Source organism: Strix uralensis, chromosome 1 (genome assembly GCF_047716275.1).
Source record: "Strix uralensis isolate ZFMK-TIS-50842 chromosome 1, bStrUra1, whole genome shotgun sequence".
Classification (NCBI taxonomy): domain Eukaryota; kingdom Metazoa; phylum Chordata; class Aves; order Strigiformes; family Strigidae; genus Strix; species Strix uralensis.
This window is the reverse complement of record NC_133972.1, coordinates 128,451,294-128,476,730: the sequence shown is the minus strand read 5'-3', so window position 1 is coordinate 128,476,730 and position 25,437 is coordinate 128,451,294. Positions and strand designations below refer to the sequence as shown.

Below are 25,437 nucleotides of genomic sequence, written 5' to 3'. Positions count from 1 at the left end.
TCAGTGGAGGCTGTGTGTTTTCTTCTCAACTGTCGTAAGAAATTCATGCTGGTTTTAGGGCCTAAATATGAGCAAAGACACTGCAAACATGGGGTTTGACACAGAGCTTAAGAGATTTACTTGTTTATACAGTTAGCGCATAACTTCTATGGATATCCACATATATGCTGTGCAGAGGGGTAGGCTGGCGCTAAGAATCTTATTCAGCACAAACAAAACAGAGATCTTTTCCTTCTCTTCTCACTGTATTTTCTACCCTGCAACAGATTTGCTCCATTATTGTTACCTTCAGCAAATCATCACTCCAGGTCCACAGGAATAATGATTTTTGTCTAGGAGGGGTTTCCTTGACTTAGGTCACCTGTCACAGAAAAGTAGTTGATCTCAAATAGCCACTACTATTGATATATAAGAAAAGATGAGGGAGGGTAATTTCTGTCTATAGCTATACCTTTTAAAGTAATGCTTCTGGTTACACAAGAGAGGGTGGAAAAAAAAAAGCACAATAGACAAGCTTTAGTTTTCCTCCAGTTTTTTACTGACACTCAAAGTCCACATTTACCACCACTGAAGCCATTTAGAGAACCTTCCCCAGCGAGCATTGCCTCAAGACCCTCCACGAGGTTCAGCTTCCTGAGGAGACAAAAACTCAGACACAACACACACCTAGTTCACTTGAACCTGAAGGAGGGGAGACAGGATCTACGCAACATCTTGATCCACAGCAGTCCCAGCCCCCGCACCGAATGACAGAACCAGGTGCAATAAAAGACGCATCACATTGCAAGGGAAAAAGAAAGGGGAACGGCAGCAGATACAGGAGGAGAAAAATCACCATCCTTGCCAATAAAGTTTCCTGTTACCCGCATGGACACTTGTACACTCTCTGGAAACTCTCCTTCTGGAATAAAATATTTAGAGCATTTGGTGCATTCAACAGCTCTGATCAAATCTGTTGAGTTTTACTGCTTAACCATCCTCCTCTTCCCCTCTTATTTTTTCAGCATTGGTGTTAGAATTTTGAAATACTCTGTAGTTCAAAAACTGAACATACATTCCCCATACTAATCGCTTGAAGAGGGAGAAGGCTGACCAGGACCCAGCTGAAGCACCACATTCCACATAATTTGTTAGATAACAGAAGTATAAATCATCTTTATACACGCACAGCTTTTAATCACCATCCTTTGCTTGACATAGCTCAGTGGTCAAGTCCCAAGAACAATTTTATGAGTCCTGTCATCTCAGTTTTTTGCCAAGCATTCTCTCAAGTGATTCTGTAGTTCCATCGCTGCACCTCCCTTGAGCTAGTTTTCTCCATCTTTTACAATGCTATCTGCTATTCTTTAGGTTTTCACACGCTTGATAATAGCGGGAAGAAAACATAATTGAAAATATAGAAGAAAATTTTATCTTGCATCAACAGAACTATGCAAGAATAACAAAAGTACAGATCAAGATACACTATAAAGCAATAAAATTACAAAACATCACATTTAATAGTTTTATGGGAAAGAAGGATGGGAAAAAATTATTTTCCAGATTTCACACCATTTCCTTCCCCCACACACGCCCAATTTGGGCGAGGTAGGAAGCAAGAGAGTTTCTTGTTTCTTTTAATTTTGCCCTGAAACATACTTTAAGTAATTGCAAGTGAGTGACACCTAGTGATGAACACAAATCTGATCATCCTGCACTCTCCCACACAGAGAAGATAAGCCAGCAAGCACCAACAGGTAACTCAGGAGTGGGTGTTGAATCATGGGAACCTGACACTACTATGTTTCTCTCCCTTAAAAGCCAAACATCAAGTGAGCCAAGACCTAGAAACTTGGTGCACAGCTAAAAAGAATAAAAAATAAAATAAAATGGCTAATCTGTCCAAATAAGAGATGGTTAAAACAGATCTAAATCATGACCTGTAAATTCCCTTCTCCATTCTCTCTAAAACTAATCACCCCTCTCTGGAAACACCAAATTTTCCCAGAGATCTCATTCTTAATTAAAAATATATATCCCAGAAGCAAACTGGAAGAATGGGTTTCTCATCAAATACTAAAATATCAACAGTTGTCTTAGAGACCACTTAGTGATGTCTCTGGCATTATAACTGCTATCCTGTTGTAAGGATTTTATGAGCTTGTCAAAGACTCTTATTTTGCCAGTAGTTCCAAAATTATTGCTCACAGAGCAGTTACTGGAAGTGAAGGGGAGGGGAGGGAATCTAGTGTGATTTCTGGTAGGGTTACAGGAAGGAAAAGTATGCTACTATGCAAAGTAGCAACACATAGTCCCCTGAAAGGGAAGCTGGAATAAAGAGACCAAGAAAACTGGTCTGACTTTTCAACATCATGACATGGGACAATCCTGTACAGGGGAAGCTCACCCTGAAGAATATATTTCTTAACACATTTTTAAGACCAGTCCAAAGCTCCACAGCTAAGAGAGCAAAACACAAAATCCTGTAGGAAAGGGAAGTGATTAACCTAGCGCAGCCATTGCTGCTTTCATGCACTATGTGCCATTTCATTTATTTTTGTCACGAGTGGGATTTTGTCACTGGAACTTCAGGAGTAGCTTCTGTTTTAAACATATAAAGTATACGCCGTGATTAAAAGTCATCACAGGCATAGGATTCAAAAAAGAATAAAAATCAGTGGGCAGAGAAAGGAAAACACTCAAACACACGCTACAATTTGCAGACCTTGTTCTGCTCAGTAAACTCATGGCCATCTCCTTTTCTCTCCTCACAGATTAATGCAAGGTCGGGCTTTTTTTTTTTTTTTTTTAATCCTTCCACAAACATTAAAGAAAATTCAAAAGCCTGTAAAATTCGAAGTCCTGAAATCCCAAGCTCTTCAGAAAACTGACGCAACAGAGCCACCTACCATGCAAAGGCAGGACTGACAGGGCTCAGGCAGCAAGAGCCGCCACTGAAACTTATTTGAATGAACTTGACCCAGGTTGGCAGCCGGCCAGCGCCCTACGTCACCCCGTGACTTAACAGAACACAGTGTTCTTGGCACCCGCACAAAAATGTGTTGAAATCCACACTGGAGAGAGAGAGGAAAAAAGTCAGTGTATGTTTCAAATTAATAAAGGAAAATGGTAATGAAAAGGTAATAAAACACAAAAGCAGAATTAGATAATTTTAAATGCATCCATTGCATTTTTCCCCTGATTTATTCATATCGTTTGGTGTTCCCTTGTGTACCAGAAGCTTGGCACACAGGCAGTTCTCCCCAGGACGAGCCCTTCCCTGTCCAAATCCCGTCCCACGCGTTCTCCCTCTCACCTCTATCTGTGCCCTACCTGGAAAATTCCAGTGCAGCACTCAGCCAGGCAGCGAGGACAGACACTGGCTGCTGCACCAGGGCTGCCCCTGACTCACTTCCTCGCCCAGCCCTCACGCAGAGGTGGCACGGCAGGCATCTCAGGCAATACTTCTGTAAGGGATGCTCGGTTATACAGTTATGTCATTCACAAATGGATTACGCTACAGCTCTGTCATGAGATGAAAAGCAAACAAGTAGAAAGAGGACAGGCAAAATAACGAACCACAAACTTGATGTACTTCCTCAATATACCATATGGCTATTAGCTCCCTTTTCTGCATTTCCTCCTGCTGGGACACCCCTTGTTTTCTCTCCAAAGCCTAGCCTCAAGTCCCTTTTCTTCGTCTTGTCTGTCACCTCCTCTCTCTCATGTCCTATCCTCCTCTTCAGCGACTGATCAAGACATTTGACTCCTGTAGGCACAGGATCAAAACCAGCTCACAGACACCTGCTGAGGGCTTTCCCCAGTCCCCTACACAGGGCTGTACCTGCCACCTGCAACACCACCAGTGTCCTGACAGCGCAAGCCTTCAGCAACGCCTTCCAGCCAGGCCATCAGCCACGAGGACAGGAAGATGGATCCAGTTTCATCCTCATTACTTTCTGCACACACATCCTCAGCCTAGCACGCAGTCCATGCGATTAGAGGGATGTACAGGATACGGTAAGGCAAACATGCTCCCTGCGTGGACAGCCCACTAAAGTTGCTTCCACCGTTTCAGTGCAAACCTGAAAAGCTACATCAGTTAATACCTGATCTAGCGTTCCACGACCCTTTGTCCATCCACTGAAAGACAAAAACATTTTTGTCTAGTTACAGATTCTCTAATGAGACACGCAACACACGTATCCAAGAGATAATCCACATCTCTGGCTAGTCTTTCCAACATCAGGAGCCTGTGTTACATGTGAAAGTTGCACTGATTATTTTTCACCTTCACTATTACACACTGCAAGCTGCTATTACGACTATAGAAATAAACGATCTGCTAACCAAAGAGACAATAAAACTCACATAGGAAGCAATTAGGCCCTTTTATTAGTCCCTGTTCAGTATCACAGAAAATCCTTTCAAAAGTCCTTTTCTCACAAGCAGAACCCTGCTTATGCTTTTCAAATTAAAATAGTATTAGCTCTAATACTATAACAGTAGGGAAAATAAGTCTGCTTTAATGCCCCAAAGATGAAAAAAAAATGAGAAAGAAGTCATGCATTTGATGTTTTGTGGATATATTTTTTTGATTCTCAAAATGCCATTTGCTGAGTAACTGCACCCTAAAATAAAAAATCTAGGAACATTAAAAAAAATACAATTTTTACATATTTGCCTCTTTGTGGGATACACCAAGGACACATTCACATATGGAAAAACCCCCATGTATGTTGATGAGGACAAAGTAGAGAATGGGACCACTCGAAGAATGAATAATTTAAAAGTTCTCTAGAAACAATTAATGATGATTTGACACAGCCATGTATAAGTGAAAATTTTCACAGAGCAAGAGAAGCAACAGTGGAGATAATAATTTCTGATCTCATCTGTCTATGGTCAGGCTCCAGATCAAAGAGGGCACCTAAATAAGTAGCAGAGATAAAGTGAATTCAGAGTTAGGTAAATCACAGGAAGAAAAGGCATTCAAATAAGAAATACACAGATTGTTGATGACACAGATGACAGGGAATTCATATCAAGACACGTAAATTTCCAACAACATGCCTTGACTTGATAGGTTAGCTTTAAAAATCCCTATGGAAGGAGTAGTTCATATTTATTTAACAAAGATGTGCTGGCATTCATACATCTAATGTCAAAGCAGTTACCTGCCCATTCCCCTCCAATCATAGCCAGAAACACTACTCCTGCAGTGGAGACGGGGGAAGATTTTCACAGAAGAGGGAGGCTCTTCAGTAGTCTCATGTTTACAAAGGAGTTTACTGGGTTGTCAAGGAGAAAAAAAAACCCACAGTGATCCCCATACAACATGCTTTGAATACACACAATTACATTTGTCACAAAATTACAGATGAGTTCTCCACCAGACTTTGAATGCCTGCCCCAGTATCCTCGCCTCTCTCCTAATTGGGCTTGGCAAGGAGCACCAAGATTCTGTTAAGTCTGAAAGTTTGCTCGAGAACCAGATTCACAGGTTAGAGAAGTTTTCTCGAGCCACTCCCAGCTGGCTAGTGGGCAAACCACAGGGAGACTGCCAGAGCCTCCAAGGAGGGCAAAGTTGAGGGCAGGATGTGACACACTTACCGCAGTCATGCAGGCTACTTGTCTTCCTAACACGCAGCGTGGGTCACAGCCTCTAAGCAAATGCACAGGACTATTAGCTCAAACAGGGTGAGATTAATTTTTTTTTAATGTATTGTTAAAGTATATATTCAATAAGATCATTTGTTCTTACACCTTTCAAGACTGTGAATAGGATGTTTGAAAGAAAAAAAAAAAAAAACACGAGTTGAGATCTCTTACAGTTAAAAGATTAAGTAATGAGTCCTCCTATTTTGTAGCTGAACGCAAAAGCCAGCAAGGCCTGTGCTCCATTGCCCTTCTCCTAAACCACCTCATCTCACTGGAACATGAAGTATTTCAGTTTGTTAAATCCTAGAATATTTTCATTTGCGGTTTAGGGAATCTAAAGTGATTGGATGCAATTAGCTGCACCAGGACCAAAACCAGAGTAACACATGCCCTGACTTTAGTACATACTGTTTGAATTAAAACTTTCAATTGCAGCACATTATGTTTTTATTTAACATACAAAAGAAAACCCCACCTATCCACCAATAATTTTAATGGTAAAGCCCCATTTTCAAAGCACAGTTGAATCCTGAGCATGAATTCATCTCTAACCATCTTCAACTATATACATATGAAAGCAACCACAACAGCACACAACTACAGCTAGCTACATACCTGCCAGGCAGGGGAAAAAAAAAAAAAAACAACAAACAACAATCTAGGTGAGAGGAATATTTTTATTTTCTTAAATACACCGTTTGTTAATTTAAAAGAAGGAAGATTATACCAGATGGGTCACTCTCCTTAAAAACCAGTGTAAACAAGATTCAGACACTGAAGAACAGCAGCAATACCTTGTAGCCCCGTTAACATGTCAAGTTACTAATTTGAGAGTTGGGTCATTTGCTAATAAAGCAAAGAGCACTTACTGTCAGTAATGTTGCAAAACCTGACAATCTAACATGTTGCCTACTTTCTCCTCCCCCATTTCTAAGCATAGTTAAAATATCAGTTTAGAGGGTCAGAGAAAAGAATCTGGGACAGATCCTTAACACTTGTGAGTAGTAAGTGCAGAAGCAACGTAAAAACATGACTTCAGAGGAAATGCAATAGCACATGATCAGAGGAAATGCAATCACACATGAGAGATACAATCACATCCATCGGTGAGTAAAACCAGGATAATGCCAGAATTAGGTTAGCATTGCATTGAGCTTCTGGAATACTCAAAGCATTTTAATTCTATTGCTGTTTTATAAGACCTGATCTGTCAGTCCTCGTAACTCTTTGATCTGGAAAATGTCTTATTACCAGATGAAAAGCACAAAAAAATAGGTGAAAGGAAAAAATGTCTAGCTACCTATGGGGCAACACAACCGGATTTACGTGATCTGTGGCTACAGTAAATGCAGACAGAGGCAGACAAATTGCAGCTATCTGACTATGCATACAAAACTCAAGACCTTTCAATTTATTAAATATAAGTTATTACTGTTTGCAGTGAAGGAGATTATGTTCATTGCTAGCTACATATGGGAACATGTTTCTAGATACTTGTTTTTATTTTTACCAATTCCAGCTTGTGGTTGACTCTGTGTGTGTGTGGGGGGGGTGTTTTCTTTTTCAAAAGCTAGTGTAGGTTGACGTATTTTTCTAAAAACAAATGCACACACTTGTAGTACTGACCACATTTTAACCACAGTAACAATGTCATACAACCTATCAACCCTTCTGGATTCTACAGAGTTTCACAATGTTAAAACAAATTTGTACTCACATCTTATTTCAATAAAATTTCAAGTCAGTTTCATCAGTCTTAATTTCATTCTCACTTTTTGTTAATTCCTTTATATCCGTAACTATCACCTTCACTTCAGTTTTATGCTTCCATTTCATCATGCACCACTTTGACTTTGTCCTCTGTGTGGTTTTTAAGAGTTTTAGCAAGTATTGATTTTCCACAGTACAATTTCCTCTTTACAACACTACATAGTTAAGCTCATAAAAACCAAACAAAAAAATTCCTTTCTAACTTGTTCCAGCATTGTTTGTTTATATTTCTATGCATGTAATTAGTCTAGTTCTATCTAGCAAAAATTAAAGCATTATTCTTTTTCGAAACTGAACATACTGGGATTAATGCCTGCCAGAGAGATTGAGGCACCAGGTATGAAGTTGCAGTTTCACTAAATAGAAGCAAACTATCAACAGCAAACCAGAACTTCCTTTTGCTTTAATCCCATAAACACTGGCATAATGCCACATAAGATAACATGCTAACCAGACTCTGGAAGCTGAGGACTTAAATGCACAATAAAACAGCAATTAAAAAATTGTGGAGATCAAGGAAACAAAGAACAGCAAGAACAAGTCAGGCCAGAGACTTGCTGAACTCAGCATCCTATCTGGGACAGTGCTCTGTATAAGATGCATAAAGCAAAGAAGAAGCACATAACAAGTGAATACATCTTCCCCCATATGCTACTCCACAGTGAAGTGATTTGCAACTCCAGAACTTCCCAAGGGAGCATCATTTGACTTACTAGCTTATCAGATTTTTCTCCTCCAGAAAAAACTGTCCAATCACTTTTAAACCAAACTTAGCAGAAGTCTGGTAATATTGTAGAACTTCTTACTATTTTTAAAGTCAGCAAGAAAGTAATTGGAATAAACCACAGACGGGTCACCAAACATAGGTTTCTGATCCAGTTGCTGTGGTTTATATTGCTGCAACACCTAAAGAAGCCTCACGAAAGTTAAGGAGTGTTATGCTGAGAGCTGTACCACAAAATGCAAAAAGAAGTGGCGATCTCTGTTCAAGGACTTTGTGCCAGCTAAAAAGCCTGAGCAATGAAGTGCATTTTTAAAAAGTCATAGTGCTGGAGGAAAAAATACATTGAAATGTACTTCTTGCAGTTAAACCTTACAATACTGCCAACACTCAGGGATCTCCTTGAGAACATTTCATTCATTCATTCCAGTTCATTCCAGTTCAGGAAAACACATAAGCTGCATTACCATCTTCTTTTAAAAAGTGGAGCATAGTGCTGCTAACAAACAGATGCAGAATTTTTATGATCTACTGGCTGCAAATCTCATAGAAATTAAATCCATTTGCTGTTGTTCCATTTAAAATATGCATGGTAACAAAGCAACAGAAATTAGCATTCAGTGGTCTCTTAAATCATCCCTCCCTGCTCAAAATGTGAAAATAAACCACCACACATTATATTACCAGTAGTCTTACTTTTTCGGCTCTGTGATGGCGACAAGGATCATGACTGTGTCAAAGCCAAATGATTATTGCCTACATTATTACTTCTGACTCTTCACAGTGTCTGGAGCATGCAAGGCAGATAGAAAACTTCCACCACCACTTTCCAAAATGCTTACAAATTAATTGATGGCAATTAAGTAACAGCTGAGTAGCATTAAAAAGCCATGCAATTCGCACGCAGAGAATTTAAAAAGTTTTGCTTCTTCACAACCAAATTTTTGAAGTCATGATCCATAAAGAACTGCTGCATTAAACATGCAGCAATGCCAACCTGAGAATGCTCAAGATAGTTGTGAATTTATACATACAACAAAAAAATTACATGAAGTACTTAATAATATCGTACAACTTCCCCCCCATCTCACTCTCATTCTTATCTTCAAAAAGTGACTTGCACTGCGTAAGTGTGGCATAGAAGTTATGTTGCCTTCCAATACTATATAAAATCATGTTCTAGTTTTCTTTTCCATCATTTCCCTAATTATTTCTTCCACTTCGTCCACTTAGCTCCCAACACAATACATTACGATGATGTTAACTAACTTAAAAATTTATACTCAGTATCCACAATGGGAATCGAGGAGATATAAGCAATGTTTTTCACTTAGACTCACATATGAAAGTGATGCATCAACTCAGTATCTTCATTATCAACAAAAGTGATGCATTCACCGGGGTTTTTTTTGGTTGTTTTTTTTTTTTTTTTAAAAGTTGAAGAAACCAAAACGGGTATTTTCCTGGACCTAGTTTCTCCCCTGAGCTCGTTAGATTTAAGAAGCCATCAATATACATGGGAACCATTTATCTAAAATTGTAAAGTCATGTAAGAAAAGAATTCTCTGCCCTGTTCTGATGCACACTGGACTACTTTTTCCCTCTTCAACTCCTGTGGTTAGTGCTAAGCTTTTAACAATTAAATGTTCTTACAGAAAAGAAAACAAATCATAGAATCTTTAAATTATAAGTGATGTAAGCCACAAGTCAAAAATAATGTAAGAAACAAATCTAGTTCTACTGTTTGCTGGGCAAAAAAAATGTGGAAAACAAGACTCAAGTGCATCTAAAGGTTAAAAAGTTGATGGGAATAATCACCCTCCTTCATTTTTTTCAGACATATTTCTTGTAAAAACATTGATTTTGTTGTTGTTTAAACTGACAAACTTTTCTGCTGTCTGGCTCATTGCACTTTAGGCATATAAGAGTGGCAATTATGTCCTATTTTATTTCCTTGTCCTAAATTCATACCTTTTGAAAAGTCTACGTAACCTGATATTTTTTAATCCAACCTTCCCCCACGAACTATGTAAGAGAACAATAGATCTCTTTTTCTCCTTTACCTCCTCCTCCAATAACTACAGGCTGAGGCTGATGACAAATTTTCTTAGTGCAAAAAGCTGCATTGACCCTTCCTTTCTAAACCAGTAAGTAAACACAATACAAAACCCCTTACATCCTCCCAACACACCACAAGTATCTTACATTATAAGGATGATCCTGTTGAGTCCTGTAAAGGAGGAACACATTAGCCAAAGGTCACCATTGGTGAAGTTTCCTGGTATACAGCTATATAATCTTTTACAAGCAGCTCTGTAAAACTGTTCCAGTACTGTCTATAATATTGTTAATTCTTTTCTCTGTGCATATCTGCAAAGAACAGAGTGAAAGGAAATATGATGCTTTATCTACAATTGCCACACCTAAAAGGTCTTTTTTCTAATTCTGTCTTAAACACCTAATGCATAATTGGACTGGGGTATCCACCCCCACCAAATGTCTGGAGACCATAAACTTAAATCGGTTCAGAAAGGGACTGAGCTAGCTACTGAAGGATAAAAGCTCACAACGTCTCTCAGATTTAATAATCTCAATGCAACTTCTGGCACAGAAAGCACCTCAACTGCAATAGACATCCTCCTTCTCCCAACGCACAACGTTTAACATAGTCTTACACTTTTCTCCCTGTACTATTATAATTCAGGACCCGAGCTAGATGAACCTTCAATATAATAACCCTCATCAGTTTATTAATAACACATTATTTATTGCATTAGCATTATGCACCTATTTCCAACTTTAGCTCACACCATTATACATTCATGCATTCACATACATGTTGCAAAAGGGAGCTGCAATTACCCTCCTTACCTCAGAAAGAAAGTTCAGTATTGTGGATTTATACTATTTATTCTTTTTATTCTGCTGATTATACCGTTCTCCCATTCCAAAAGATCCTGAAGTGCTTCATATCCTAAACAAATCACTTTATTATTGGAACTTACCACATTCACAACGAAACTCAGCAACACCAATTTTTTAAAAAAATTTCATGACGCTTAAGTGTACTTCAACAAATGCATATGTTTAAGAGAAAACCATAGTGCTTTTCCAATTAGCCATAAAAATTAAAGATTTCAATTAAAAAAAAAAAAAAGAAAAACAAAACCCCTCGATTTACCTTTGCACTTCTCCCTCACTCAATCAAGTTAAAGAAACTTAGTCTGTGAAGCCTGTCACCAGCTCACTCCAGGGAAGGCAAGAGCTTCTCTAAGCAAGTCTGGCTACAGCCACCACCCTCTACAAAATCTATGCTGTCTCAAAGGCTCCTCTCTACTATGTCTGTTCAGAAAGCTTTATTAAAAACATGAGGTAAGCATAAATTGGACTACGTGAAAAAACACCCTGCCAAAGCCACATAGAGCAGGAGGTGGTAGAGAACTAGAGCTACAAAGGGTACCCACTGCATTGCACCAAGTGGAGATCCATTTACATCTTCTTTTGGTATGCGACTTCTCAGTTGTTCTGCAGAGAAAGCACCAAGGGTGGCGATGGAAAGACGACAAAATTCATACATGCTGAAAAGCCCATAGTACACAAACATGGGAACAGCTGTAGGGGAATATACGAAGGATCACTCTAGCCCCTTACTTTTGTCTCCAACAATGATTAATGTCAGATGTTCAGGGAAGAATTTAAAACAGGATGCAGCAATACTGCCACAGAACAGTCTCTCTGATTCCAGTTTGTGGCTTTGAACCCATGTAATCTTTCAGCATCCATATCAACCTGTGGCAAGGAGATCTGCAGCTCATATGGTAGGATGAATAAACTGCTTTTCAAAATTGAATCAACCTGCTAGTTTAACTTGATGTCTCCTAGCTCTATACAGTACCTAGTCATTCTGTTTACTTCTTCCTATCTATTTGTGATTCATGGGTTTCTTTCATGTCATCTCCATGACAATGCCATTTTGAGGCTGAAGGTTTCTAGTCTACAGAATTCTTCTCTTGCAGAAAACACCCTGTATATCTGATCACTCTTCCCAACTTGTTCTGAAGCTTTTCTAGTTCCATTGCACCTTTTTTTTTGTGAATGGGAGGACTAAAACTGCAAGTGCAGTTGGTGTGCAAACTTCACAGATTTTTAAAGTTGCAGTGGTTTTAGCAGCTTTTCAGAGTATTTAAACCCCATCACAAACCTTACCCCTTCTTGTCCATAACTACTTTATGTCAGGATGAAGCTGCTCTGCCCATTGTGTTCGCCTTCACAAGCAGACAGTTCCAAGTCTGCTTTTCTCACTTAGCTTCAATGGTCCCTTTCCCATGCACAGGAAGGTGTCAATGTGTCTGTAAAATACCAACAAGTCATTTCCTCTCAGAAGCATCAAACTTCCGAGCAGCTCCACCGGGATTCCTACAAAGGGAGAACAGGCCTTTCCTCCCCTGGTGCAACGACGAGAAAAATACACGTAGAGAAACAAGAGTTGTTGCGTGCAGAACACTGGAGGCTGCCACAACAGCACTGTGCTGGCAAGACACCTCATCTGAGGAGCTGCCGCAGCCACCCTTTCTAAAGGGTTGCAACCAGATGAGAGTATTTGGTGGCACAGACTAAACAGTTGTATTAGGCAAGAGAGAACCGGTGAACTGAGACCAAGCAATGACCAGGTGAGGGTGAATGGGGACAATTGAGTGAAATAGTGACCGTGCTGGGAAGAAGAGACAGAGTGGGAGGACAATGACTGACACTGAGTCAAAAAGTATGTCACTGTGCTGGGACTGAGCAGTGAATCAACAGTCAGGTGCAACAGCTTCTTCACATGTCCAGTAAGTGGGAATAATAAAGCTGAGCTGAAGTTGTGAGTAGTGGGAGAGATATTGTATGAAGTAACAATTTACGAGCATGTTTCCAGAGAGATTGAGGACAGACAAAGACAAAACCATCAAGTAGTCAAGGCTGCTGCCCTGGTCTGAAGGCAAACAGCAATATGCTAAAGGGAAAAAAGTGTGAGAGCGCGTTGTGTGCAGCTGGCATATACATGAGAGTGTGCTAACAGATTCCTGCAGAGCAGGCAAAATCCTCTTTAACATGTTACAGTTATGGATTTCTAGCCCATTGCAAGAGACAGTCTCCACAGAAAGGGTTAATCAGTCACCGGGGTTATTAGTCTGGAATGTAAGTGTCCTGATAACAAAAGAACTGTAAATCTGAATTGACATCTACAGATGATTCAGACATTTGTATAGAAACTGTTTATCACAAAGCAAGAGCAACAGAACATGACACAGACGCTGCCAAACTGGATATGAGAGACATTGTGATTTCACCCCACCTCAGTCCCATCTCATTGTTCCCAAGAAAGCCAACCCCCCACCCAACAAAAGTTCCCACCTCCAAATTTCTTAAGTTTTATTATAAACATTTTCAGTTTTATTCCATTTATTCTACCCCTATTTACTCCTCTCTTATCTATCCAACACACTTCCACATTGTGATGGGAGCCAGGAACAAATGTCCTGCTCCCCATACCATGCCACCGAACTGCATTCTTTCCAAGCAAAAGATACAGTGGCATGACTTTAAAAAAACCCACAAATCAAAAACAAAACCCCCACATAGCTGCCTTCTTCCATGTGAGATAAAAACAAGCACAGATATACAAGAGCTTTATCCATTAAAGAGAGGGAGTAACACACTGGAAAAACCTCGGAAGGTTTTAATAACCTCTAGGTTAGTATAGAATAGTTTCTAAACTTTGGTCTTCCTGGGTTTTCTAAGGTATTCTAAGTTTATTTCCAGATCATCACAATTCAGTAGAGTCTACACTAAACCTTACCACCAAAGGAACAGCTCTGTTTCCATGAAAAGTGACAATAAACTTGCAAGAAGATGAAGCCTAAATACAGGGATAATTGCATGATTGTGGTACACCTCATGCTTTACTTTTTCTAGCAGGAATTGGATGACCTCGAACACTTAAATATCTTACTTTCATTTAGCCATTCTCTAAGCAGTATTACACATGCATTTTTTTCCAGATAGCCAAGTGTATGTCTTTCTTGTATTGCTACCACAAAACCCTAGACTTGTAAGGTTCACTTGTGAAAAGATGCAAGCTGCAACTGCACTAGGTACCTTAAAAGGACAAGAAATGTTTTCTTCACCACTGGATGCAACACGCGTGCCTGGTAGTAAGAGAGTATTTTACTTTCCCTGATATATGTGGGCCTTTACCTGATGCAACTAACTGGCACAATGGATGACAGAACCAGACACTGAAAGATCATAAAATTACTTTTAAAACAAAGTGACAACCCACAAGAAAGATTGAACCAAAGGCTTTTAGAGAATTCAAGCCATGAGCCAAAGTTCAGGTCTCCTTCCAGAACCACAGTATTTAGAAAGCACGTTTATCAGAACAAGGAATGATTAAGACTGGTCCTATGTATTCCAGTAAAACTTCTCTTCCACCACTTCCTTCAAAAAGGATTTCAAACAAGTTCAAACCAATTTCTTCTTGGATTTGGCCTGAGGAGTCCTGAGACACATCTTTAGGAATCAGTTTGGAAGACAAAGTTAGACAAATCGAAACCCAGCAGTTTTCTCACTGTCCTCACAGCTCTCAGCAAAGCACAAACCTATTAGCAAATTATCCATAATGGCAAACAGAAAGCCTCATCAGAGGTGGGGAAACAAGACAAAAACCTTCAACTTCCTACTAATGTTGTTAATTCCTCTGGCTTTATCCTTCTCTCCTTTCAGGTGAGCACTCTTGGCAGTGCATGCTCTGCTCTTTCCTGTAGCCTCTTCTGCTGTAGCACCAGGCAGGCTACCAACAGGAGATAGACGAGACCCTCTTTCTTTGCTGCACCTCTTGAGATAGAGATCAGGGCCCTGACAGGGCAAACATACACCGCTTCGCTTCTCACTAGTACTCCTGAAGACCCTCTGCGGTGCTGTGAAGAGAGCCATGCTGCCAAGAGGTGCCAGGCCTGAGGAAATGCAGATGCCTCCTGTGGCATGCAGCTGTAGGAAAACTAACACAGCCACTTGAATCTTGTTTAAAACACCAGCAAACATGGAGGGGGGAGGGGGGAAGACAGCAAAGAGGCGTGCATTCGATATGTGGATGCCGAGATAGCAATGCTGTCAGCTGCACTTAAAGTTGTTGCTCTCCAGAGCTGTGCAAGAAGGAATACGAGGCTCAGCTGAAGCCTTAAGTTAAACAAAGCAGAGAGGCTGGATTAGCAAGCACAAACAGCCTGGTGCTTCAAACAACATAAAAATACAGCCTGGGAATGACAGCACAAGACAGCAAGGTCTAAAGTCTGTTTATGTCACTGTGGTAGCTCCTGTGATCCATCAGATTTTGTACACCCAGAATGTGGTACACAGGAGTCTGTTGTACTTAGCTAATAAGACATCCAGGGAATTCCACAAACTAGGCACAAAGAGTACAGCTACTCAGTGATACTCTGTATCACCTACAAGAGCATACACACAGACATGAAAGCACCTGTAAGTATGACAGCTGTGATCAAAGAAACTTTCGTCAAAACGGCCACCATGGACCTTTTACACCACTGAAAAGACACTTAACGAGTGTCAAAGACACTCATATGACTGACTGCATCATTCTTGAAGAGGATAATGAGCCAATTCAGCTACATTGAGATTTGAATTCCTGTCTCTTGGAATTATAAAGGAAAGTCTTCCCAACGTACTTTAAACCATCAAAGCAAGGAACATCTGAACCAGTTAGATATTAGCTGAACTAGTATCTTCAATAGTGCTTTAAAATTAATGGGGTCATTGTTTAACTGGAGACTTAAGAGAAGCTAGTTTTAATACAGATAGCCACAGCTCACTCAGAAACATGCTGTTTCCTATTCTGATAATCTGAACAAATCATGGAAACAAAGTTGGGAGAGGAACTGTTGCCTGTGACTAAGGAAAAAAAGCTTCAGTGCTTCATTTCTGGATTAGAAGATGCAGAGACATCCCTGCAGAGGGGATGTAGCAGAAAGCACCTGGTGCACAAGTTCAGTTTTCTCTAGCAGTTCAGGTATAAGTCATTCCACCTTGCTGATATGAATGCAAAAGGCATCTGTTTCTGTACCACTATTGACTTGCAGTCTTTTGATGAGTAAGTCTTGCCTAAAAAGCCCACCTGAAGAGTCCTGCTAGAAGAGGCCAGTTCTACCCAGAAAAGTAAGGTTCCATTTTCTGGGGAGACACGGATGAGAGAAGCAGGGAAGAAGGATGTTGCCCAGACTGGTTATGCTGTCTCCATCCTTAGAGTTCGCCAAGATCCAACTGGATAAAGCCTTAAGCAACCTTGTCTGACCTTGCACCTGAGCCTGCTTTCTGCAGGTTGAACTGGAGACATTTTGAAGTCCCTTCCAACCTGAACTATTCCATGTAGTACACATTTAGAAATAATAGTAAGTTTGTGGGTATTCTTGTATATATTCTAATAAGCTTCCTTTGGTAATAGACTGACAAAATTAAGTGCTTGCAATAACATGGTCGTATCATTACCCTTTATCAGTGTTAAGTCATCAGTCTGACAGGATGACACAAATTTCATTTCCCATAATAATGATTCCCTACCTTGACATAACCTATTTTAAATTCTGTTACACAACAATAGTGCTAGACTCAATTCTAATGACCAAGCCAATGATAGTTATAATTACCATTATAATGGATCAAGAGAGCAAGGACATAAGAGCAGGCCCAGAAATAACAGCAAAATCTTGGCCTACTCACCTTGTAAGTGATCTCTTCAAGACTTCATTAGGTATGTTGAATCCCCCTCAATGTAATACTACAGAAGGACAGAGTTTGGGTTTTTTTAAAAGCAAAGTTAAGACAGTAATAAATCCATGCACTAAGCAGCTGAGTGAACCTTACTTTGACAGATGAGAAGGCCTCAGGTAAAAGATATAAACCTATATACATCCATGAGCAGGAAGAACTTCTCAAATAATGTGCACCTCACTCAGGGAAAACCCCAAAATTACCTTTTGCATAACATTACAACAATTTTTGCACAAGATTGAACATGATCACATCAGATTGCCCACTGTCAGAGCACAAAGACTGCAGCACAATAGATAACATGGTGGTGATCCATTTAACAGAGTTTTGAAATGTATGAAATATAACAATTCTCTTTTTTAGTTGTCTATCATCATACAGCAAGATACTTTGGGGATATTACCATTCTATGTGTGTTTAAAGGAAACAAGCTCTTAACCATGTGGCTTTTTGATGAATTTTCAGCCAAACTAGATGTTATGATCAGCAGACAAGCTTATTAGTGTGCTTTGCAATAAAGAGGGTCTGCTATAACCAGTTAAGCTTTATTAATGCTGCATAGCAAGTACAGAGACTAATTCCTACATATTAGCAATATAAAGGAGTGAAATTTTCCTCACACCATTCTGGGATAAATCTCACTTGCCTTGCATATAAAGCAAGCAAATCTGGCTACCCATCAGAAACTGATAAGTAGATTTAACACATGGGACAAAAAGAAAAGACCATACTCTGTAAGATACCAAAATTATATACTCCATAAAAACGCTGGCCTACTTTAAGGGATTAAGTTACAGAAAGTCTTTTAAAGAGGGATCTGAGTATGGAAGATGATACTACTCAGTGCACAAGGACAGAAAAAGTTCTCAGTTTAGGAGGTAGTATGGCAGGAGACATGAATTCACCTACAAGAACACTAGATTTCATTTAATCCCTAACATTAAAATATTTAGAAGTTGAAAATAATGCAGAGATAAATAATTGTTAAAATATGGAACTCCAGCTCCTGAGACAAGGTCTACACAAGTCAGGCAAAAAGTAGTCATCACCAATGCATAAAAATACATTAGATCAAATACATTAGATCAATTTTGAGGTGATTACGCGGTGCTCTTCTAGAAAACATGTATGCTGAAAAATTAACATTAATTGTTAATCTTTATTTTAGCACCATAGTCTCCAAGAAAAAAGTCAACCAGGCATCTACCACTGGCACCTCAAGGCAGAGGAACTCTCAAAACAAAATCATCTGGGATCAGGCCTTGCCAGGTCTTTGTCCTGCATCACCTTAAGCAAAAATTCAACCAGTTACAGGCCAAAGGAAAGTTAACAATTAAAAAATATCTTTCCCATCCCCTAAAAATATACAAAGGAAATTAAAGCATGACCATGTCATATCTTGCACATTTCTTCAAAAATTCTGAGCTGAACCGAAACCAAAATTAGTTAACAGCTGCTCACCACAAGACCAGCTTCAACTTGCCTTCCTCATTATTCTCCATCAAGCAGCTTTACACGTCAGAGGTGGCTAGTTCATAGGAAAGACACAGCACAGGGACTTGGAACATAAACTGAACCAGGATTGTAGCTTTACACCCTACAAATAAGCAAGAGCTTTATCTTCATACCAAAACAATACATGATGTCTTTCTACATAGTTAATTATCACTGAATGTAAGTAATTTTCAAATTAGATCTATTGGTCTGTAAGAGGGGAAAAAAGCTGTGAAGTTATTCATCTTTTGAAATTTCCCATTAGAAACCTAGTATACTCCTACCATGGGTAAATACTACCATAAAGATATTTTGGCAGCAATCCTAAACCTCCAGAACCTCTTGGTATTTGGCATATTTTGAAGTGGGGTAAAATAAATTTCATGGTCTTTTGATTATCCACACACTCCATTAGGTTCCAGAGATTTAGTAAATACCACAAAAATGATGATATATCAACATTTGGCTTTTTTTCCCTCCTTACCATGAACTAGCCCACAAAACTAACAGGCCTTTTTAAGAAATACTCATACAGCAAATGACCTCCTATAGCGAACGCTGCTTTTCTTACTCTCTCTTGAAAACAACTCAAACAGCTTGGCTGCAATTTTTTCTAGGAAAACAGCATATCCCAAGTAAAGCAGAACAAAGACTGCAACAGGAACAGAGATTGCTGGGGATTTACCCTCCTGCATACACCAAATTCCCAGATGAAAGTTTACTGGTAAGGCTGACCACCCATGAAAAGGCCCACAGCATGGCACTCCAGCTGGGAAATCTCCAGAGGCATCCTCAGATTCTGAACCTACCCACAGCTTTTGTAGTAGCATAACTATTATGGTTAGGGTTAAAAACCTTTTATTACATTATGGTTGGCATCTGAAAAAGCCCTCTAAGGAACACCATTTACTAATATGAATGTGTCTCATAACATTTATCCAACTCTCCATCTACATTGGGGTAAGTCATGCTAGTATAATAAAAGCAGAACAACTTTTACTGCTTACATAAATCCCACTTCTGTTTTCCCAGATTTATGCACTCCGTGCGGTCCCTTCTGATGCTGCTGCCCAGGACTTGAACAATTTGAGATCAATTCTTCACGAACCTGAAAAATAGTTGACTAACCTTTGCTGAACTCTGAGCTACAGACGCTAAACTGCTGCTGACACCTGTGTGAGCGAGGGGAAAGACGGGTGACATGCATGGCCACCGCAGCCAGCCTGCTGCCATGTGCCACGGCCAGACCCTCCGGCCGCAGCAAGTCCCCGGAAAGGCGGCTGGACCCTGCAGTGGGGCTCATTCACTGGGGAACCGGCAACAGCTCTTCCACGGGGAGCAGAACTCCCTGTCATACTCCATCCATCCTCTCTCTCGGAGATTTTAATAAAGAATCGATACATGAATTTAAATGAGTTTTAATAAGGCTTTAACACGCTTCGGTAACAGGCTTCCCCGTCCCCATCTCGGGGACCGGGGTCTGGCCCCTTTCCCTCCCTCGTCCGCAGGCGGTGGCGCAGCTTCAGCTCGCCGGCCAGGGCCGACCCGGCCCTCTCCCCGCCGCCACCGCCCCAGGGCCGCGCCCGCGGGAGGGCGGCGGTCGGGCCAGCAGGCGGGGCGGGGGCCGGGGCCGCGCAGCCCGGGCCTGCGGCGCCCTCTGCCGGAGCGCCGCCGTCAGCGCCCGGCGGGGCGGCCCCGGAGCAGCCCTCACCGGCCCCGGAGCCCGCTGGCGAGGCGCTCCCGGATGCGGCGGGCCTCCAGCGCCAGCGGTTAGATGTTAACTTCGCCTAGGATAGCGTCAAATCTCGAGTCTTTTAACACAATTCATTTCGCTGTAAAGCACTAAATGAAGATCAACATTTCTGCCATCTATTCTGTACTTGATACAGCATGCTTTCTTTATAAATAATATTCTATCTTCTAAAGTAAAAAACCCCCCAAAACCTAAGAAATCTTGGGATGATTCAATATTTACTGCTGCCACCTTACTGAGCTCTTGAATCTTCATCACTTCTCAGTGACACAGGAAGCCCTGTAATTACTCCCTTATCTCATCATCACTCTCAGAACACACTCTAGTCACAATACCTGTATTTGATATAGTCAAGGTCTCAAAGTACTGAAAAGAAATAGAATTACTGTCTCACCCATCACTTTACAGAAAATTTGGACATCAACTTGCACCAGGCAGCCAAAGGCTGTAGAGAATTCAGATCATCACATCTCTGGTGAGAAACCTACCCACTTGATTACCTTTTTGCACACACATTGGAATACAAGAAGTTCCATTTAAATGTAAGAACAAACTTCTGTACTGTGAGGGTGACCAAGCACTGGCACAGGATGCCCAGAGAGGCTGTGGAGTCTCCATCCTTGGAGATACTCAAAACCCAAGCGGACACATCCCTGAGCAGCCAGCTCCAGCTGACCCCGCTCTGAGCAGAGGGGTTTGACCAGATGACCTCCAGAGGTTCCTTCCCACCTCAGTCATCCTGTGATTCAGTGACCTGCTCTACGTGTGGGGCACTGCTTCATTTTGAGGTTTGGCAGTCAGAGAAAATGCCTTCAAATTCTTGTGTACAGAATGCCTTCCGGAGAGATGAGGCAAGCACAAACCTCACATTCCTCCAAATTAAATGCAATCAAATATGAATACACTCCATAATTATAGTAGAAGCTTTTTTTTTTTTTTTTAATCTGAAACAGTTTCTCACCTTACAAAGCTCATCATTCTCCTCTTTGACAGGCAGAGAATTAAGATTTGTGCAGGAGTCGGAGTCTGATATCTCCAGTGAACTGTCATTTGTTCCATCACACCTATGGGTAGAATCACTATCCTTCTCCCAATCAATGAACTCCGATTCGTCTGAAATACAAATATTTGTAAAAATAATTTTTCTTAATCACCATGTATTATTCATAAGCATGAAGTCAGAGTAATACTACAATTATCCCTCACTTGGGAAAAAGTGCAAAGTTATTTTTTACCTATGTTCAACTGATCTTTAACTATTTTGTGATCCTCTCATAAAAGCTAAATCGTACTAGCAGACAATAAAAGCTTCTGTGAAGAGATAAAAATTACATTAAAAAAGATTTCAGAGTACTGCCCATAGGAGGCAGTATATTTAACTGCTTAGGTAGGTAGGATTTTTTTAGTTCAGTTATTATTAGTTTGCCTAGGTTTTAGTTGGCAGCAGGGGCTGCCCAGTTGCATTGGATTTTCCAAGTGCGCTTGTGCAGAATTAACTGTTCTAAGCAAATACCTGGAACAGCTGAAAATTTGGTATAAGTTAACATCTGCTATAAGTGGTAACCCCCCCAGAGAAATGAAAAAGCTAGTTGAAATGGTCACCTCCTAAAACACCATGGCTAAATACACAGGTCTGCAAATCAAACCTCTATGCACATCAGACAGAGGATTATTTAGGATAAATTAATAGAAACAGGCACAAGAAAAGATTGATTTTTTTCAAGAAAAACTACAGCAAAATGGCAATAAAGAGATGCAGATAAAGATGCAGAACTGTTCTTCCACCACCGTTATGACCAGGTGGTATTTAATGCAGCTCCAAAAGTCCACTCATACCTCTGAGGATGTCCTGAAAGCAGTGGAAGCCTGAGCTACCGTAGCAGCCTCGCCACCCTTCAAGTCCAAGTGCCACAAGGTACTGAGAGGATGAATCTCATATTTTGTATAAATGAGCATGTTAGGAGGAGGAGGAGGGATGAAAGCTTTTTTGGTTTTGCCTTTTTGCTTTTGTAAATGTCACATTTCTAACACTGAAAGAGGGAGAGGCAGCAGAGAAAGGAGGCACCTACAGAATGCTCCAGGTATCTGTACAGATCTGTGGAACTGTGTCAGTACCTTCTGGACTTGGCAGTGCTACTATAGTCTAAATCACTAGTTTCTTCATGGAACTTCCAAACTCTGAAGTCACCCAGACAAATAAACACACAGCTCTGGTGTTGCCTGCTTTTTCACACACGTGAATGCATTTCTGTTTCCAACTACATGAACGTTTCATCAGAAATTTTAAACACATACATCAGTGACCAAGTAGCACAAAGAAGTCTCTCTTGAAGCTGTGTGGCAGGCTACATGCAACTTGTGTCAGCAGGATAAATTCTTTAATAAAATAGGAGACAATCGGTTTTATCTTGTCCCACTCAAGTACTAAAATTCTGTCTCTGAAGGTGAACTTCACATGAAAGGGCACGTCACTTTTAAAAATACTTTCTCAGCTATTATCCCCATACTTACAATTGTACCTATATATGCACACACAGATACATGTGTACAATACTATAATTACTATATACAATAGTTACTTGAAAAAGCATGGAAGTTACAGTTCTTTTACTCCCCACTGCTTCCAACAAATTTTGGTGTTTAGAAGAAAAACGGAAATGACTGGATTTCCTCAGTACCTTCAAGCAGACACATAATGCATCAGGGTTTCTTCATTTACACAGAGAAACCAAATTTTGCTATCTTACAAGAGTAAAAAGAAGTCTGTGTATTGTCTCTTAAAAAAAGAGACTTAACAATTAAAACCTGCAGCATATAATTGCAGGAGACAAGTCCAATGGAATTATATTGATGGCAGGTTAGAAAGATTCCTGGTGAGCACTAGATTGCAGTCTAGAAAACGGACAGTCTTCCATTTCAAAAATAAGGAAAGAAAAGTACTAGGAATAACAAAAGATGACCATCAGCTATGTTAATGACAGTGCTAAATCAACAACAAAAATATGAATGAAAAAAATCAACTCATGGTGTTGCCTGAACACTTTGCCAGACATCCAAGATGTAAAGTCTAGCTGTAATACTTCAGATCTAGCTGAAGTATTACAAAGCTAACCTGATCTATTCTTCTGGAAGTAGTCACATTGAAACTACTTCCTAACAAGTTCTAATGCAAACGAAACATTATCTTAATTAACCCTTATGTAATGGAGCACACAAGTAAAGATTTTTCTGTCTTTAGCTGCACTTTTAAATCAATTTCTCTCCCCTCTGTCATCCCCTGCTCCATGAATTAGTAAGCAAGTCCTAAGAACAAAACTCATGGTTTGCACAATACACCTAACAGGGGAAACAAAGAACACTGTGTACCAAAATGAAAACTCATGCCACAGAATGGGATGCTACCTGCAGCTGCAAAGTCTGCCACATCCAGTCAGTACATGCAGACAGCAATATCACCAGAACAGGGTGGGCAGAGAAAGCTATTCACAACCCCAGTATCTGTACCACAGCACAAAGAAAATGGTACAAATAAACTACAATCTACTGAAATGAACTGACATGCTTTATTGGATGTATAACCTGTCCAACTATGCTCCTTTACTCCACGGTTTAAAATTTTTGTACATAATTTATACTAAGACCTTATTCCATACTCAGATGAAATTGATGAAAACAATGCCAACTGATTTAACTGAAACAGGATAAGATCATGTCATTTTGTCAGAATTATCTCAAAGAATTTTCATTACAGCACTTGAAGTTGATAGAAGATTTTTTCACAAATCTGTTTGTGTGAACTTACCTTCACTACTACTGTCCTCTAACAATAACTCATGTCTGCTAGGTGATTCCTCTGTTTCAGAAGCGTGACTTTTTTTACTGCGTAATGTTGGAATCAGTGTTTTATTTTCATCATCCGAAAAATCACTGCCACTAGAGGTCCATATTATGTCCTCAGCGTCCTTAGAGCTTTCAGTTGCAGCAGATTCTACTAAAAAGAATCATAAAGTGTTAGATTGTTACACAAATGTGATATTGTTAAATTTAAAATTCTTAAAAATAAAACAATATTATTTTTGAACTGGAAAAAAGTATCAGTTCTGTCACCAGCCATCACAGATTAATACTGGAGCATTAACTCACACATATTTCTTATACATACATGCATTATTTTCATTTTGGTTCCCCACAATAAATGCTAACACTTCATTTTATACAATGAGGCTATCAATCAGTCCTTCAGCAGAGTGAGGACAAGTAACGACTGTCTGACAGGTAGTCCTCTATACACAATCCTAATGCTCTTGCATGTGCCTTTTCAAAATAGCAAGTGGTTTAAATAAAGACTGCCCTTAGAATTCTGGGTTTAGGATTTATCTGACCTTATACAATGAATAACAAATGAATAAAAGTATGTCATCAATCTAGTTTTGTCCTGAGAGGAAAAAATTTTAAACTCTTCAGGAGTAATGAAGAAAGCTGTTGTGTTTTTGAAGTGAGACATTTAAATTCAAAATACCTTTCTCCATAATTTTTAATAACAAAGCAAGGAGAAAATGATTACTCCTTAGCAGTGGAGCATGCAGAATTAGCAATCATAGGAAGGCAGAATTTTCCATTTCCTACAACTACTGAAGTTCTTTAGGTAAATGGGAAGTTAAACAATTACTTGGGATTTGGAATTAGGCAGGAGGCCCACAAGAGGGAAACAAAACCATATCTCCTCCTGCAACACACAGAGGTTCTTTTCAGAAGCCTGTAAAAGCATGATTTTGAACCCCAAAAGATAGACAAAAGGTGCCCAGTAGGTCGTTCACTCAACTCCAACAGAGGCAGCACAGGTGCTGGAGCAGGCAGAAATATAAAGACTGAAGAAGGCACTGTCCCCTTCTTTCTTTCCTTTCCTCTGGACTCAAAAAGGAACCGGAGAGAGTCCGTTAAGTCCTCCTCCTCTATTACACCTAGCGTTCTTCTTTTATCACAATATCAAACAGACTTGGGTGCATATAGGAGACTGTGAAAGCAGGAAGTTGACAAAATTCCGGTTTTCTATCTATTGTTCATACTTAGAAAAATATATGTTTTCTCTTATGACTGCTTGTCTGCCTCTAGCAGAAGAGAGAATAATTTCACCCTCTACCTAGACAGCTAAGGGTTGCCTTAAAAATGTGAAAAATTTAAATATCTTGTCCCAGCTAGAACATGCACTATATACAGCATTAGTGATGCTTGC

The 25,437-nt window shown here is 40.0% G+C and overlaps 1 protein-coding gene and 1 long non-coding RNA gene across 8 annotated transcripts in view; one reads left to right on the top strand and one right to left on the bottom strand.

Moving 5' to 3' along the window:
- Positions 1–25,437, bottom strand: part of SPIDR (scaffold protein involved in DNA repair) — a 205,240-nt gene that overhangs the window by 170,454 nt on the left and 9,349 nt on the right. For 6 of the 7 annotated variants that reach the window (XR_012630439.1, XR_012630440.1, XR_012630442.1 and 3 more), the window contains exons 4-5: positions 24,007–24,195; positions 21,166–21,317 (exon numbers count right to left, since the gene is read on the bottom strand). Coding sequence is in view for 4 of the 7 variants with exons in the window: in XM_074880660.1 (XP_074736761.1) it covers positions 21,166–21,317; positions 24,007–24,195 (341 nt within the window). In the remaining 3 variants the exon portion in view is untranslated. The remainder of the gene's footprint in view (positions 1–21,165; positions 21,318–24,006; positions 24,196–25,437) is intronic. The other variant, XM_074880651.1, reaches the window with a different exon arrangement.
- On the top strand, positions 19,095–19,857 carry LOC141948383 (uncharacterized). The gene is made up of 2 exons (XR_012630444.1): positions 19,095–19,175; positions 19,484–19,857. It is a non-coding gene; the product is annotated as an uncharacterized LOC141948383 (long non-coding RNA).